The sequence below is a fragment of the Salvelinus alpinus genome, chromosome 29 (assembly GCF_045679555.1).
Source record: "Salvelinus alpinus chromosome 29, SLU_Salpinus.1, whole genome shotgun sequence".
Taxonomy (NCBI): domain Eukaryota; kingdom Metazoa; phylum Chordata; class Actinopteri; order Salmoniformes; family Salmonidae; genus Salvelinus; species Salvelinus alpinus.
The window spans coordinates 47817092-47834990 of NC_092114.1; the positions used below are offsets into that span (position 1 = coordinate 47817092).

General features: G+C 42.5%; 1 protein-coding gene across 1 annotated transcript in view; it reads left to right on the forward strand.

Annotated features, from left to right (window-relative positions):
* LOC139558925 (low-density lipoprotein receptor-related protein 12-like) overlaps positions 1 to 17899 on the forward strand; it is a 60074-nt gene that overhangs the window by 21273 nt on the left and 20902 nt on the right. The window contains exons 5-8 of the mRNA XM_071374427.1: positions 2112 to 2247; positions 6606 to 6808; positions 7350 to 7528; positions 9812 to 10042. Coding sequence (XP_071230528.1) covers positions 2112 to 2247; positions 6606 to 6808; positions 7350 to 7528; positions 9812 to 10042 — 749 coding nt within the window. The remainder of the gene's footprint in view (positions 1 to 2111; positions 2248 to 6605; positions 6809 to 7349; positions 7529 to 9811; positions 10043 to 17899) is intronic.

Below are 17899 nucleotides of genomic sequence, written 5' to 3' on the forward strand. Positions count from 1 at the left end.
TGAGAAACTAAAATCTTAACAAAATCAAAGTTTGACAAATGTAAAAATCTAAGTCCCTTACAGTTTAAAAAAAAAAACGTGGATTGTTGATATCAACCGGGGTACTTGTGGTGTTTACACAAGTATAATCGCCAGTGTGAACCAAGAGAATGGGGACAACATTACTAAGTACATGACCCCTACGTTTATGAAAACGTGGTTAAACGATAGTCTGATACAATGCTTGCTATAGCAATACTGCGACTAGCCCTATATCCAAGAGCAACAAGAAGTTGTTTCTGGGTCTCTCAGACTTCACTCCCATAATGTCATTCGAACCAACGTGCAACACAACTGTTGTCAGGTCGGGAGTCTGCTTCTTGACTACTGACCAAAATTCCAATGTAGTCGGTGACTTTAACACCTAGAAAACAAAGTGTGCGTGTATCTTGGATTGACACTTGCTTTACGATTGAGCTCCCGATTTAAAACGGTAACTAGCCGTTTACCATTGTTTTCTTCCGAAGCCTTTAGCATAGCTACATTTTTTTTTGCTGGAAAAAGATCATTCATAAGAAACAAAATGTTTTTTTTTGTCTCATCTTTTCTAGGAAATGCAGTTTTCTCCCAGCGAAATGACAATGTTTACGTATCAGGGATTTCTAATGGTAAGTTGGTTTCATCAAAAATAATCTGATCTCTCAGCTCGTAATGTTGGCAGGAACTACAACTCAGCCCATGTTTTTGTCTGCGAAGAAGCAAACTGTACATTTGTTGCCCACAGCAGACTTTCAGAATAGCATTGTTGCATGAACAGAACACTGTTAATTTCCTATACCACCGGGACACTAGAAATGGAATACATTGACACATAGCATTGTGTGTTTGTGAGTTACTACTGTGTTTTTAGCCAGGAGAGTGGGATAGGCCTACTCTCTTAGCTTGCTGTGCACTCTTCCAATGCACATTACGGAAGCCTGAAAATGACTTATGTATTATATTTTTTAAACCTACCGTTTTCGTTGTGTCGTATTTTATACATTTTTCTTAGTGTTTTAATGGAAAACCGATTTTAAAATAAAAAATGGTCTGTTTAAACGCTAAGAACAATTGTCCATTTGTCACATCCCGAGACTGGACCATAAATAACAATCAAAGTGAAATGTGTGGGCATTTCAGCCACAAATACATTAGAACATTTTCAACTGGATCAGAAACATTGGTCACAATCTTATTTCCTAAATGGTGTAACCGATGTGCCTTGTTGAGTTTGGGGACTATTTCATAAGGATTTAAGCTTACTTACATCCATTTAAATATCCAGTTCGCGACACACGCTTTATATGTATTTTATTTTTGACCCCCTTTTTCTCCCCAGTTTCGTGATATCCAATTGCGATCCAATCTTGTCTCATCGCTGCAACTCCCCAATGGGCTCGGGAGAGGCGAAGGTCGAGCCATGCGTCCTCCGAAACATGACCCACCATGCCGCGCTGCTTCTTAACCCGGAAGCCAGGAAACAACGTTCAACTGTCAACTGAAGTCAGCTTGCAGGCACCTGCCCGCCATAAGGAGTCGTTAGAGCGCGATGAGCCAAGGAAAGCACCCCAGCCAAACCCTCCCCTAATCCGGAAGACGCTGAGCCAATTGTGCGCCGCCCTATGGTTCTCCAGTTCACAGCCGGCTGTGACACAGCCTGGGATCGAACCCCAGGCTGTAGTGACTCCTCAACGCTGTGATGCAGTGCCTTAGACCACTGCGCCACTCGGGAGGCCCGCGTCACACACTATTGATAAGACAATTATGGCCTACCTTCCTGATTCCATATTGTCCTTTTTCTCTTGTCAAAGGTAAAAGCGGTAGGCAGGATTGGATCAGCCCAGTATTGTCCAATGAGGTTGCAGGGTGGGCCCGAGCTCATGCAGAGTACATTTTTTTACTCTTTGTGCACATGTTGCAGGGCTCGAACAATGACTTGATACACATGTGTCAGGTGGTACACAATCAGCGACCCGTTTGGCTTGTGAGCACTACTTTAGAAACTACCAGCCGAAATTATAAAAAATACGCAAAAAAATGCTCATTTGTGTGTGTGCGCGACTGTCTGTGTCCGTGTGTGTGTCTCTGTCCAGCCTGTGGAGATGTGGCAGAGCAGGTCAGAGCTTCCAGTGGAGTGATAACCAGCCCTGGCTGGCCCTTCCAGTACCCCTCCAGGATCAACTGCAGCTGGAACATCAGGACCAACCCTGGGGAAATCATCACCATCAGGTGCAGCTGAACACCATCTCCTCTCCACAATCTATACCTCTCCCCTTCCTCTTCCTCCTCTCCTCCCTCAGTATCTCCCTCACTCAGTCTATACCCTCATCAGCCTGGCTGGCTGCAAACACTTCCCACACACTAAAAGGGTCTGATTAATGCAGGGGCTGAAGTCCTGGGGTCCAAGCCAGTAGGGTGCCCTGGAGCAGAGAAATACGTTTTTTTATATTTTTTATATATAACCACCAAAAACAGAAGCCTGCTCAATGAGTGTAGATAGCCTGCTGCCGCTCTCCAAATCATCAGATGGGGGAGGAGGTTTGGGAGTAATTTTTGCAGTTTTAAAGCTAAACACCTGCAATTCTACACGTTTTGCCATGACGTGCCATGTTAATGATATCTGAATGAGAGTGATTAACCAAATTAATGGGGGCCCACTGGAGGTCCAGGCTAGAGGTCGACCGATTAATCGGAATGGCCGATTAATTAGGGGCAATTTCAAGTTTTCATAACAATCGGAAATCGGTAATTTTGGACGCCGATTTTGCAGATTTTTAAAAATATATATTGTTTTACACCTTTATTTATCTAGGCAAGTCAGTTAAGAACACATTCTTATTTTCAATGACGGCCTAGGAACGGTGGGTTAACTGCCTTGTTTAGGTGCAGAACGACCGATTTTTACCTTGGCAGCTCAGGGATTCAATCTTGCAACCTTACGGTTAACTAGTCCAACGCTCTAACCACCTGCCTCACGAGGAGCCCACCTGTTACGCGAATGCAGTAAAGCTGTCACGAGAATTATGTTCTCAGTGTTCATAAACCCAATTCATTGATTACTCAGCCTGATACCCAGAATTTGTGGGAAACTGGTTGGAATGAATCAGGCGGAGGCCCAGCTACAATTGTCAGGAATGTTTATTTAGAGACCTCTGACGTGCATATACAAAAACTTTCCTTTTATACCTTCTCTTAAACTATGCACATACATACACACTATATTTGGATTATCCCCTGAAGTCTCACCACAGTTTATTACCACTCAGCTGACAGTTCCAGTCCCCCCCAGATACGGAAAACCTGGAGGGGCTCTCTCCCTGTCTTATCTCCACAGAGTTATAGCTGGGTCGGTTTAAACATAGGTTAAGGAGTCTCTTTCCTTTCTTTCGGCACACACATACATTCCTTCCCCAAGGGTTATTTTTAATTACCTCTTTTCCATGCTACATAACCTCTAATCCTAATGGTTAAGTTTCTGAGTAGAATTATTTAATCATTTATCTTAAACCTTGATAAAATATTTTAACAGAAGCCAAGGTAAGTTGCTAGCTAGCATTAAACTTATCTTATAAAAAACAATCAATCATAATCACTAGTTATAACTACACATGGTTGATGATATTACTAGTTTATCTAGCGAGTCCTGTGTTGCATATAATCGATGCAGTGCGCATTCGCGAAAAAGAACTGTTGTTGCTCCAATGTGTACCTAACCATAAACATCAATGCCTTTCTTAAAATCAATACACAGAAGTATATATGTTTAAACCTGCATGTTTAGCTAAAAGAAATCCAGGTTAGCAGGCAATATTAACCAGGTGAAATTGTCACTTCTCTTGCGGTCATTGCACGCAGAGTCAGGGTATATGCAACAGTTTGGGCAGCCTGGCTCATTGCGAACTAATTTGCCTGAATTATGACATAACATTGAAGGTTGTGCAATGTAACAAGAATATTTCGACTTAGGGATGCCACCCGTTAGATAAAATACAGAACGGTTCCGTATTTCACTGAAATAATAAACGTTTTGTTTTCGAAATGATAGTTTCTGGATTCGACCATATTAATGACCAAAGGCTCGTATTTCTGTGTGTTATGTTATTAAGTCTATGATTTGATAGAGCAGTCTGACTGAGCGATGGTAGGCACCAGCAGGCTCATAAGCATTCATTCAAACAGCACTTTCGTGCGTTTTGCCAGCAGCTCTTCGCAATGATCCAAGCATTGTGCTGTTTATGACTTCAAGCCTATCAACTCCTGAGATTAGGCTGGTGTAACCGATGTGAAATGGCTAGCTAGTTAGCGGGGTGTGCGCTAATAGCGTTTCAAACGTCACTCGCTCTGAAACTTGGAGTAGTTGTTCCCCTTGCTCTGCATGGGTAACGCTGCTTCGAGGGTGGCTGTTGTCGATGTGTTCCTGGTTCGAGCCCAGGTAGCGGCGAGGAGAGAGATGGAAAGCTATACTGTTACACTGGCAATACTAAAGTGCCTATATAAACATTCAATAGTCGAAGGTATATGAAATACAAATCGTATAGAGAGAAATAGTCCTATAATTCCTATAATAACTACAACCTAAAACTTCTTACCTGGGAATATTGAAGACTCATGTTAAAAGGAACCACCAGCTTTCATATGTTCTCATGTTCTGAGCAAAGAACTTAAACGTTAGCTTTTTTACATGGCACATATTGCACTTTTACTTTCTTCACCAACACTTTGTTTTTGCATTATTTAAACCAAATTGAACATGTTTTATGTATTGGAGGCTAAATATATTTTATTGATGTATTATATTATGTTAAAATAAGTGTTCATTCAGTATTGTTGTAATTGTCATTATTACAAATAAATGTAAAAAAAAATCGGCCGATTAATCTGTATCGGCTTTTTTGGGTCCTCCAATAATCGGTATCGGTATCTGCATTGAAAAATCATAATCGGTCGACCTCTAGTCCAGGCCCCTGGAAACGTGCCCAGTCGGTATTCGGCCATCATTTCTACAAGTTTAGATTACTGGTAGGGATGTGAAAAATTGTCAATTTTTCTTAACATTTAAAATCCCCTTTTCTATTGGTTTTCCGTTAAAGTGCTAAGAAAGAAAAAAAGCCCTGGGGCCTATGATTTGTTAATCCGGCCCTGTGTGCTAGCTTCTCCTCAGCATACTAGCTCAGTGGAAACTGTTAGTGCATGGCTTTGCTGTACTGTAGGTGGTAGGCCTAGGTGCTGCTGTGTAATGCTCTGATGAAGGTCTGTTTAGACTGAATGCTTCTCTCATGAAATGTCAGTGTGCAGAGAGATTTTCCTCAGGTGCTGTATAAGGCACATGACAATGCCCTTTCTCCCACTCATTGCTTGCTTTATTCAATTTATATATCTCGGTGTGTCCATTTGAAGTAATGTGTTTTTTATTAATTTTGATGATGCTCTTCCGATGTGCTCTCAATTGTGCTTGTAGTGTCCTGTTTGTTCGTGAAGCATCAGCTCAAGTATTGTGTTTTCTGTCTGGACCAGAGCGCTGAAAGGAACCTGCCTTTTATTTTTTCCAGTACTGTGTCCATGTTTACCAGCTCAGAAATAGACCCTCTGTGTTTCAGTGTTGTTTTTTCTACAGGATGTGATTTAGTGGCAAGAACAAACCGAAAATGTAATCTATCAATGACCATAAATGGGCAACAGAGCTTGCATGCAAACAACACTTGATAAATTCACTAAATTAGTGAATGTGTAAGTAATATGTTAGTAGTAAGTGTTTATACTCAAGTGGTGGTTATGCACATTAATAATATGTTATAGTCATGCTTTATTTGATTATTTTTATTTAACCTTTTATTTAACTAGGCTAGTTAAGAACACATTTTTTATTTACGATGACGGCCTAGGAACAGTGGGTTAACCTGTTCAGGGGCAGAACGACAGATTTTTACCTTGTCAGCTCGGGAATTCGATATAGCAACGTTTCAGTTACTGGCCCAACGCTCTAACCACTAGGCTACCTGCCTCCCCTAATGTTTAAGTAAGTTGTGGTTATAATCAAGCTTTATTTAAGTAAAAGTAGTTGAGTTATTGGCTATGTCATTGATTTAACTGTTATCACTGAGTCTCATCCAATGTACTTTAACCCTGGAGGAAAGTCACTCAGTATTACCAGTGATCATCTTTATTGTTTGGAAACTTGTTTCAACTGTTTGCTTTTTTGCAGTATGTACCCTATGAAAGAAGCTCATATCGATGACATCCCATTTACAGACTTCGACTAGCAATGAATGTGATATGTAGTTTTCTTACCTACTTTAGTTGAATGCACTTATTGTAATTCACTCTGGATAAGAGTGTCCAAAAGCTAGTTTTGGATATTACAAGAAGTTACTGCAAACGTCAAACACTTTTTTTCTCTCGAACATCAATGCATGTACCATAAAACAGCAGAATATGTACTGAAAAACAAAGGAGCTGGGGCAAACAGTGGTGCTGTTTATCCAAATGCGTATTCAGCCTGTAACTTACAAAAATGTCAAATATACAGTACATTAATAATGTTTACTGTCAGGAAACCTCTTTTACCCCTTTGCCATTTCTCCCCCCAGCTTCCAGGACTTTGAGATCCAGAACTCTCACCGTTGCGGGCTGGACTGGGTTTCCATCGGCACCTACAAGAACCTAGATGGCTACCGCGCATGTGGCTCGTCCATCCCAGCCCCCTACATTTCTTCCCAGGACCACGTGTGGATCAAGTTCCACTCGGACGACATCATGACCGGCAAGGGCTTCAGGCTGTCTTATATAACAGGTAGCACCGCTCGCAGAGTCATGCTATTGATCAAATAATTTAATTAGTCACGTATTTGTCCCACATGCACATTTTAACTGGACACAAATAGACATTTGTATCCTAACTAGCTCGGAGGAGAGAATGATGACGGGTCGGGTTGTAAATGGCTTACAGCTGCAGTGTGAGCCTCTTCTCGAACGCTGCGTCCTCTGGAAAAACTGAAAGTCAGTAATTGGCTTGCTTGGCACTTTATGCACTTGAAGCAGCCTTTAGTTTTTTGTCCTCCTCTCTCTCGCTATGCCTTTCTCTCTCTGTTGTCTCCAAGCATTGGCTTTTCAAATGTGACAGAGGCTCATGGACTGAACGTCTATAAATGACTATCAGGCACTGCTTATATAATGTTGATGGTGCACAGCTTGATCAATAAGCATAAGCACTGTACATAATTAAACTAAATGATCCCACATTATTTTCCCTCGATTGTCACTAATGGTAAAATATTTGTAAGTGGTCACAAAGTGCATTAAATGGCGGTATTTCCTAATATTCTCAATTTCAGGAAAACCGGCGATGATCAGCTGTGACTCGGACCAGTTCCATTGCTCCAACGGAAAGTGCATCCCAGAGTCGTGGAAGTGCAACACCATGGACGAGTGTGGTGACAACTCTGACGAGGAGCTGTGCGTCCAGTCCAACCCCTCCACAGCCTTCTCCTTCCAGCCCTGTGCCTTCAGTCAGGTAGAGATTACTGACTTTGTGTAGTCTAGGTCAAGGGGATTGTGAATTTGTATTTGTATTTATTTAACCTTTGTTTAACTAGGCAAGTCAGTTAAGAACAAATTCTTATTGACAATGACGGCCTACCAAAAGGCCTCCTACGGGGGCCTGCGATTTAAATAAATAAATACAATAATAATATAGGACAAGGAAAGGCAGCCAAAGGAGGAATTGGCTTTGAGGGTAACCAGTGAAATATATCTGCTGGAGCGCGTGCTGCGGGTGGGTGCTGCTATGGTGACCAGTGAACTGAGATAAGGCAGGGCTTTACCTAGCAAAGACTTGTTGATGACCTGGAGCCAGTGGGTTTGGCTACGAGTATGAAGCGAGGGCCAGCCAACGAGAGCGTACAGGTCGCAGTGGTGGGTAGTATATGGGGCTTTGGTGACAAAACGCATGGCACTGTGATAGACTACATCCAATTTGTTGAGTAGAGTGTTGGAGGCTATTTTGTAAATGACATCGCCCAAAGTCGAGGATCGGTAGGATAGTCAGTTTTACGAGGGTATGTTTTAGAGGTCGACCGATTAATCGGAATGGCTGATTTAATTAGGGCCGATTTTCAAGTTTTCATAACAATCAGAAATCAGTATTTTTAGGCGCAGATTTTTTATTATTATACACTGCTCAAAAAAATAAAGGGAACACTTAAACATCACAATGTAACTCCAAGTCAATCACACTTCTGTGAAATCAAACTGTCCACTTAGGAAGCAACACTGATTGACAATACATTTCACATGCTGTTGTGCAAATGGAATAGACAACAGGTGGAAATTATAGGCAATTAGCAAGACACCCACAATAAAGGAGTGGTTCTGCAGGTGGTGACCACAGACCACTTCTCAGTTCCTATGCTTCATGGCTGATGTTTTGGTCACTTTTGAATGCTGGCGGTGCTTCAACTCTAGTGGTAGAATGAGACGGAGTCTACAACCCACACAAGTGGCTCAGGTAGTGCAGCTCATCCAGGATGGCACATCAATGCGAGCTGTGGCAAGAATGTTTGCTGTGTCTGTCAGCGTAGTGTCCAGAGCATGGAGGCGCTACCAGGAGACAGGCCAGTACATCAGGAGACGTGGAGGAGGCCGTAGGAGGGGAACAACCCAGCTGCAGGACCGCTACCTCCGCCTCTGTGCAAGGAGGAGCAGGAGGAGCACTACCAGAGCCCTGCAAAATGACCTCCAGCAGGCCACAAATGTGCATGTGTCTGCTCAAACGGTCAGAAACAGACTCCATGAGGGTGGTATGAGGGCCCGACGTCCACAGGTGGGGGTTGTGCTTATAGCCCAACACCGTGCAGGCCGTTTGGCATTTGCCAGAGAACACCAAGATTGGCAAATTCGTCACTGGCGCCCTGTGCTCTTCACAGATGAAAGCAGGTTCACACTGAGTACATGTGACAGACGTGACAGAGTCTGGAGACGCCGTGGAGAACGTTCTGCTGCCTGCAACATCCTCCAGCATGACCGGTTTGGCGGTGGGTCAGTCATGGTGTGGGGTGGCATTTCTTTGGGGGGCCGCACAGCCCTCCATGTGCTCGCCAGAGGTAGCCTGACTGCAATTAGGTACCGAGATGAGATCCTCAGACCCCTTGTGAGACCATATGCTGGTGCGGTTGGCCCTGGGTTCCTCCTAATGCAAGACAATGCTAGACCTCATGTGGCTGGAGTGTGTCAGCAGTTCCTGCAAGAGGAAGGCATTGATGCTATGGACTGGCCCGCCCGCTCCCCAGACCTGAATCCAATTGAGCACATCTGGGACATCATGTCTCGCTCCATCCACCAACGCCACGTTGCACCACAGACTGTCCAGGAGTTGGTGGATGCTTTAGTCCAGGTCTGGGAGGAGATCCCTCAGGAGACCATCCGCCACCTCATCAGGAGCATGCCCAGGCGTTGTAGGGAGGTCATACAGGCACGTGGAGGCCACACACACTACTGAGCATCATTTTGACTTGTTTTAAGGACATTACATCAAAGTTGGATCAGCCTGTAGTGTGGTTTTCCACTTTAATTTTGAGTGTGACTCCAAATCCAGACCTCCATGGGTTGATAAATTTGATTTCCATTGATAATTTTTGTGTGATTTTGTCAGCACATTCAACTATGTATAGAAAAAAATATTTAATAAGAATATTTCATTCATTCAGATCTAGGATGTGTTATTTTAGTGTTCCCTTTATTTTTTTGAGCAGTGTATATATGTTTAAATTTGTCAAATAAAATGTCTTTATTTATTCAGTTTCCCTGCCTGTCCCGCTATACCCGTGTCTACACTTGCCTGCCCGAGTCACTCAAATGTGACGGCAGCATCGACTGCCAGGACCTTGGTGACGAGATTGACTGCGACGTGCCGACCTGCGGCGACTGGCTGCGGAACTTCTATGGCACCTTCAGCTCGCCCAACTACCCTGACTTTTACCCACCAGGCAGCAACTGCACCTGGCTCATCGACACGGGCGACCACCGCAAGGTTGGTACTGATTCTTTTGCCTGTTTGAGAACGAGGACTGACCAAAATGGATGTGGCCAGGACTGTTAATTGTATTTTGTTTGTGTATTGTTGTACTGTATTCACATGGCTGAGACAACTATCTTTTGTCTAAAATGAAATCCTATTTGTCTAAAATGATATCCTATCCTTATATTTCCCTATACATATATTTCCGCGCCATGCTGCTCGCTCACACCACACTGCTCATTGGTAAGCGAATGCTCCTGCTACCTGTCTCTCCTTAACTTGTTGACTGGTGTTTTGGCTCAATGCCCTGCAATTTATTGCTTGCTTCTACAGCACCAACTTGCGAGTTGGACATCTCCCGCTCAAATAGTGTATGTGTGTGACTCATGTGTGATTGCTTGGGGTTTTGCCATTTCACAGGCTGTGTTTGTTTCAGGAGGTGTGGTGCAGCCTGTATTTGCAAACCCACTGTAGCTTACAGCAAACTTTTAGTAAATTCCTGTCAAGAAGAGCGACACGGAAGCCCAGTTAGCCTAGCTAGCCTGGCGTTTCAAGTGGAGGTCGCTAACAAACGGTTTCAACGCTGCAGGTGCTGTGTTTATTTTGCTCTATTCAGGGGACAATGCGGACCACCCGGACTTTCAATGTAGCAGCTGTTTGCCCGCTGAGGACTACAGAAGCGAAGTTGCTACTCTTAGCGAACAAGTAGCAAACTTACACAAGCTACTGGGGAATCCACGTCCGCCCAAATTTCTCTTCTACTCCAGTAGCTGGACGCCATTCTGACTTGATGGGAGTGTTGCCACTGTTTAGTCTCGCCATAACCAACTGGCTGGTGCTCCGCAGGGATCCCTCCCAGAAGGGGTCTCCACTTCCCAGGAAGGTGGAGTTAGTCCGATGCTTCTGGAGGACTTAGTGGATGTTCCTATTCTTGACCCTGCCAACCAGCCATGGAGTCAAGACACTCAACGTGAAAGGTCAAAACCAGCTGCCTTTGGCAATTGGGGCCTCCTTGGTGGTGGGAAGCCAGACTTCAAACAGCTTCGCCGCCCTGGATCTAGATGTTCTGGCGCCTTCATCCCTGGTGAAAGAGTCTTCGTTGGTTATAGGATGATCAAACTGGGTGCTTTGGCATCTCGCATGCCCGGAACATGCTGGCTTGCGAGGTTCCGCCTCTTGTAAATCCTTGATGGGTCTTTCAAGTCATGCAAGGTGTAGGAATGGGCGTATTTCCTATTCCATCTCGCTGGCTGTTGTCTTAAGCAGCTCTATGGTGAGAAACGTCTCGGTTTTTGGAGCAAAAACCCTGTTCTACCCTGGGGCTTGAGTACAGGATATTACTAGAATGCTCCCCACCTTTCTACGTCAGCACACAGAAATTGATGTGGTTGTAGTGCATGGGGGATTTAATGACATTAGGAATTGTAGCTTGGAACGGATGACAGGATTTTGAAGAATGGATAGGTCTCTGCTGGATACCAAAAAACGTCCTATTATTTCTGTCCCGGTGCCCTCGCTGGGTCGAGGTAGTGAACATTTTAGCAAGCTTCTAGCACTTCACAACTGGCTACGTGACTTCTCCAACTCCTTGGGTGTAACTTTTGTAGACAACTTTGACATATTTTCGTAGCAGATGATGCTCTATAAGGAGGATGGGATCCACCCTAATCATGTGGGTGGATAGATCCTGTCCAAACATTACAATTGCAGCGATTTCATTCTGCCACAGCTTCCCATGTTGATAGGGGTATTGTAAATAGTAGTTCTGTGCCTGTTAAATTAATTTCAATTGATAGCTCTCAGCTTCTGTAAGGTACCCACTGCTGTTGGCTCCACCTATGCTATTAAATGTTTTATAAAAACAATGTCCTATCCCAGAGCTCGAGTAAATTACATTACTAAGCTGGTCCTGAATATACTACATCAGGACATGGAAATCATATCTGGCCCTGTGCCCTCTGAATCATGGCATTGAACGGTTTAGCAGGATTCTTTCTCTACACAACTGGCTACGTGATTATTGCAGCTCAATGGGTGTAACTTTTGTTGATAATTTCAATATATTTTGGAAACAAAACACGTTTTATAAGGAGGATGGGATCCACCCATATCATTTGGGTTCATGGATCCTTTCACAGTATTATAAGGCTGTGTTGAGACAATGACTTGTCAATGACCCAAGCCCAGCTCAGTTAATCCCTACCATTGTGTTGCTGAGTCATCATAATGCTTTAACAAATGTACATTATACCAGGGGCATTGATAAGTAACCTAATTTATGTCCCTCTAACTGCCCTGAATGCCTCTGCTGATCCTACAGCTATTGTTTGCAAATTTATGCTGTTAGCACTGAGACAGTGTGCCCTAGTAGGTATTCCACGGTGTGCACCCCACACTGCACTAACATAAATAACATGAGAATATCTACTTCTGCTAGGCTTCCCAGTAAAGCAATGAAAACAAGCAAGCATCCCAGAAAAGTGCTCAAAATAGCCCACGTTAACATATGTAGCTTTAGAAACAAGGTTCATGAAATTAATAACTTGCTATTAATAGATGACATTCATATTCTGACTATCTCTGAAACTCACTTAGATAATACCTTTGATACAGTGGTAGCAATACAAGGTTATAACATTTACAGAACAGACAAATGCCAGCGGTAGAGGTGTTGCTTTTTATATTCAGAACCACGTTCCTGTAAAGCTTAGAGAGGATCTCATGTTAAATACTGTTGAAGTAATATGGCTGCAGGTTTATCTGCCTCACCTAAAGCCCATTCTTGTGGGAAGCTGCTATAGACCACCAAGTGCTAACAATCAGTATCTGGATAACGTGTGAAATGCTTGATAATGTATATGATTTCAACAGAGGTATATTTATGGGTGATTTTTAAATATTGACTGGCTTTCATCAAGCTGCCCACTGAAGAAGCTTCAAACTAACCAGTGCCTGCAATCTGGTTATCAGTCAACCTGCCAGGGTAGTTACAAACAGCAGCATCTTTACAAATGCTGCAGAAATGTGCTTGAAAGCAGTATCCAGATCCATTGGATGTAGTGATCACAATATAGTAGCCATATCTAGGAAAACCAAAGTTCTAAAGGCTGGGTCTAATATACTGTATAAGAGGTCATACAATACGTTTTGTAGCGATTCCAAATTTGATGTAAGGAATTTGTTGATCCGGGGTCTGTAATGAGGGGCAAACAGACGCTGCACTTGCCACATTTATGAGATTGCATTTCCTAGTTACTAATAAGCATGCACCCATCAAGAAAATGACTTAAAAACTGTTAAACCCTTGTGGATTGACAACCGATTGGCAAGCATACTACAAATTGAAAAATCATGTGACTAAACTGAATTAAAAAAAGAAGAAACTACACTATGAAACAAAGAGAAATTACCTAAAAAAATTTAGTAAAAATCTTTGGAGCACCTTCAATGAAATGTTGGGGAAAAATGCAAACTCAGCTCCATTCATTGAATCAGATGGCTCATTCATCACAAAACCGACTGATATTGCCAACTACTGGCATGATTTTTTTTCTTTGGCAAGATTAGCAAACATGACATGCCAGCAACAAATGCTGACACATCCAAGTATATCAGACCAAATTATGAAAGACAAGAATTGTACTTGTGAATTCCGTAAAGTCAGTGTGGAATTGTCTATCAACAATGACAAGCCACCAGGGTCTGACAATCTGAATGGAAAATGACTGAGGATAATAGCAGACAATATTGCCACTCCTATTTGCCAGATTTTCAATTGAAGCCTACTAGAAAGTGTGTGCCCTCAGGCCTGGAGGGAAGCTAAAGCCATTCCGCTACCCAGGAATAGTAAAGCCCCCTTTACTGGATCAAAAAGCCAGCTAATCAGCCTGTTACCAACCCTTAGTAATTTTCTGGAAAAAATTGTTTGACCAGATACAATGCTATTTCAAAGTAAACAAATTGACAATAGACTTTCAGCACGCTTATAGGGAAGGGCACTCAACAAGCACATCACTTACACAAATGACTGATGATTGGCTGAGAGAAATTGATGATACAATTATTTTGGGGGGCTGTCTTGTTAGACTTCAGTGCAGCTTTTGACATTATCGATCATAGTCTGCTGTTGGAAAAACGTATGTGTTTACAGCCCCTGCTATAATGTGGATAAAGAGTTACTTGTCTAACAGAACACAGAGGGTGTTATTTAACAAAGAGCTGCCGTTAGAGTGGGTGGCAAGGAATAAGTTAGCCCTAAATATTTCTAGAACTAAAAGCATTGTGTTTGGGACAAAACCCTAAACCTCAACTAAGTTTTGTAATAAATAATGTGGAAATGGAGCATGTTGAAATGACTAAACTGCTTGGAGTAACCCTAGATTGTAAGCTGTCTTGGTCAAAACATATTGATACAGTAGTAGCTAAGATGGGGAGAAGTCTGTCCATAATAAAGCAACGCTCTGCCTTCTTACCAACGCTATCAACAAGGCAGGTCCTACAGGCCCTAGTTTTGTTGCACCTTGACTACTATTCAGTCGTGTGGTCAGGTGCCACAAAAAAGGACGTAAGAAAATTACAATTGGCTCAGAACAGGGCAGCACAGCTGGCCCTTGGATGTACACAGAGAGCTAATATTAATAATATGCATGTCAGTCTCTCCTGGCTCAAAGTGGAGGAGAGATTGACTTCATCACTACTTGTATTTATGAGAGGTATTGACATGTTGAATGCTGTCTGTCTAAACTACTGGCACACAGCTCAGACACCCATGTATATGCCACAAGAGGTCCCTTCCTAGTCCCCAGGTCAAAAACAGACTATGGGGGGTGCACAGTACTACATAGAGCCATGACTACATGGAACTCTATTCCACATCAAGTAACTGACACAAGCAGTAAAATTAGATTAAAAAAAAACATTAAAAAAAACACCTTATGGAACAGCGGTGACTGTGAAGCAACACAAACATAGGCACAGACACATGCATACATGCACATGGATTTAGTACTGTGGTCGAGTAGGGGCCTGAGGGCATACAGTGTGTTGTGAAATCTGTGAATGTATTGTAATGTTTAAAAAATTGTATAAACTGCCTTAATTTTGCTGGACCCCAGAAAGAGTAGCTGCTGCCTTGGCAGAACAGTATACAGAGGTGGGACCAAGTCATAAGTAAGTCTCAAGTCTTAGCACTCAAGTTCCAAGTCAAGACAGGCAAGTCGGAGAGTCAAGACCGTCAAGTCTCGAGTCTTTAACTTTGAGTTTCGAGTCCTAAACAAGTCATAATGTGCTCTTCACCAAATGTAATACCATTTAATATTTTTAACAAGAGGAATAGTTAGTATATTACATTTACGCAAATCATTAATGCTTTTTAAAAATATCTACCGTTGAAGTCGGAAGTTTACATACACTTAGGTTGGAGTCATAAAAACTAGTTTTTCAACCACTCCACAAATTTCTTGTTAACAAACTAGTTTTGGCAAGTCGGTTAGGACATCTACTTTGTGCGTGACACAAGTCATTTTTCCAACAATTGTAAACAGACAGATTATTTCACTTATAATTCACTGTATCACAATTCCAGTGGGTCAGAAGTTTACATACACGAAGTTGACTGTGCCTTTAAATAGCTTGGAAAATTCCAGAAAGTGATGTCATGGCTTTAGAAGCTTCTGATAGGCTAATTGACATAGTTTGATTCAATTGGAGGTGTACCTTCAAACTCAGTGCCTCTTTGCTTGACATCATGGGAAAATCAAAAGAAATCAGCAAAGACCTCAGAAAAATAATGAGATATCTCCACAAGTCTGGTTCATCCTTGGGAGCAATTTCCAAATGCCTGAAGCTACCACGTTCATCTGTACAAACAATAGTACGTGAGTATAAACACCATGGGACCACGCAGCCCTCATATCCCTCAGGAAGGAGACGCGCTCTGTCTCCTAGAGATGAACGTACTTTGGTGCAAAAGTGCAAATCAATCCCAGAACAACAGCAAAGGATCTTGTGAAGATGCTGGGGAAAGCCTGTACAAAATTATCTATATCCACAGTTAAACAAGTCCTATATCGACATAACCTGAAAGGCCGCTCAGCAAGGAAGAAGCCACTGCTCTAAAAGCACCATTAAAAAGCCAGACTACGGTTTGCAACTGCAGATGGGGACAAAGATCGTACTTTTTGGATAAATGTCCTCTGGTCTGATGAAACAAAAATAGAACTGTTTGGCCATAATGAGCATCGTTATGTTTGGAGGAAAAAAGGGGGAGGCTTGCAAGCCGAAGAACACCATCCCAACCGCGTAGCACGGGGGTGGTAGCATCATGGTGTGGGGGTGCTTTTCTGCAAGAGGGACTGGTGCACTTCACAAAATTAATGGCATCATGAGGAAGGAACATTATGTGGATATATTAAAGAAACATCTCAAGACATCAGTCAGGAAGTTAAAGCTTGGTTGCAAATGGGTCTTCCAAATGGACAATGACCCCAAGCATACTTCCAAAGTTGTGGAAAAATGCCTTAAGGAACACAAAGTCAAGGTATTGGAGTGGACAAGAGGCAGGTGGACAAACAAAAACCCACACATTCTGATAAACTCCAAGCATTGATTATGCAAGAATGGGCTGCCATCAGTCAGGATGTGGCCTAGAAGTTAATTGACAGCATTCCAGGGCGGATTGCAGAGGTCTTGAAAAAGAAGGGTCAACACTGCAAATATTGACTCTGCATCAACTTCATGTAATTGTCAATAAAAGCCTTTGACACTTATGAAATGCTTGTAATTATACTTCAGAATTCCATAGTAACATCTGACAAATATCTAAAGACACTGAAGCAGCAAACTTTGTGGAAATATTAATATTTGTATCTTTCTCAGCTTTTGGCCACGACTGTACACATGTACACACATGGATTTTGTGTTGTGTGTATATATGTGGTAGTGGACTTGAGGCACTGAGGGCACACACTCAGTGTGCTGTGAAATCTGTTATGAACGTATTGTAATGTTTTGAAAATTGTATAACTGCCTTAATTTTGCCAGACCCCAGGAAGAGTAGCTGATGCCTTGGCAGCAGCTAATGGGGATCCATAATAAATACAAATATCAAGCTATTGTTTTGCTACATGTGCTCATAAGCATAGAGGTATTGTCAGTAGTAATCTTGTACACATTTACCTCAATTCTACTATTAGCATGTTGATAATGGCGCCGGAGGGGATGGCTGCCGTTTTTTGCGGGCTCCTAACCAGCTGCTATTTTGTGTTTTTTCACATTGTAACTTATTTTGTACATAATGTTGCTGCTACCGTCTCTTATGACCGAAAATAAATAACTTCTGGATATCAGAACAGAGATTACTGGACGAAGATTTTTTATTTAATGAGTCTGATGTGAAGGATGTACTGCTTCTCCGAGACCAGGCCCAAATCCCCGTCATTCCCGTGAAGAAAAGCTGAAAATACAGGCGGCGGAGATCGGGGTGCCTTGTGAGAATTCGTTGACGAGTAGGTAACCCGCTTCTACCGTCCATTCTATTGGCCAACGTGCAATCACAGGAGAATAAACTTGATAATGTCAGTTCGAGACTATCCTATCAACGGGACATTAAAAACTGTCATATTTTATGTTTCACTGAGTCGTGAAATGCATTGTTGGTTAAGGGCTTGTAAGTAAGCATTTCATGGTAAGGTTGTGTTGATAGCATGTGAAAAAATGTAATTTGATTTTAGCTCTGCAACTTTGAATCCAATCAGGAAGCCTATTGTGGCTAGCTCTACAAGTTATATTAACTTTTGTGGCACCATGGATATTCCTGCTGTTTTCAAATCTCGCAGAGGGCTTGGACTGTCACACATAAATGTGCTATGT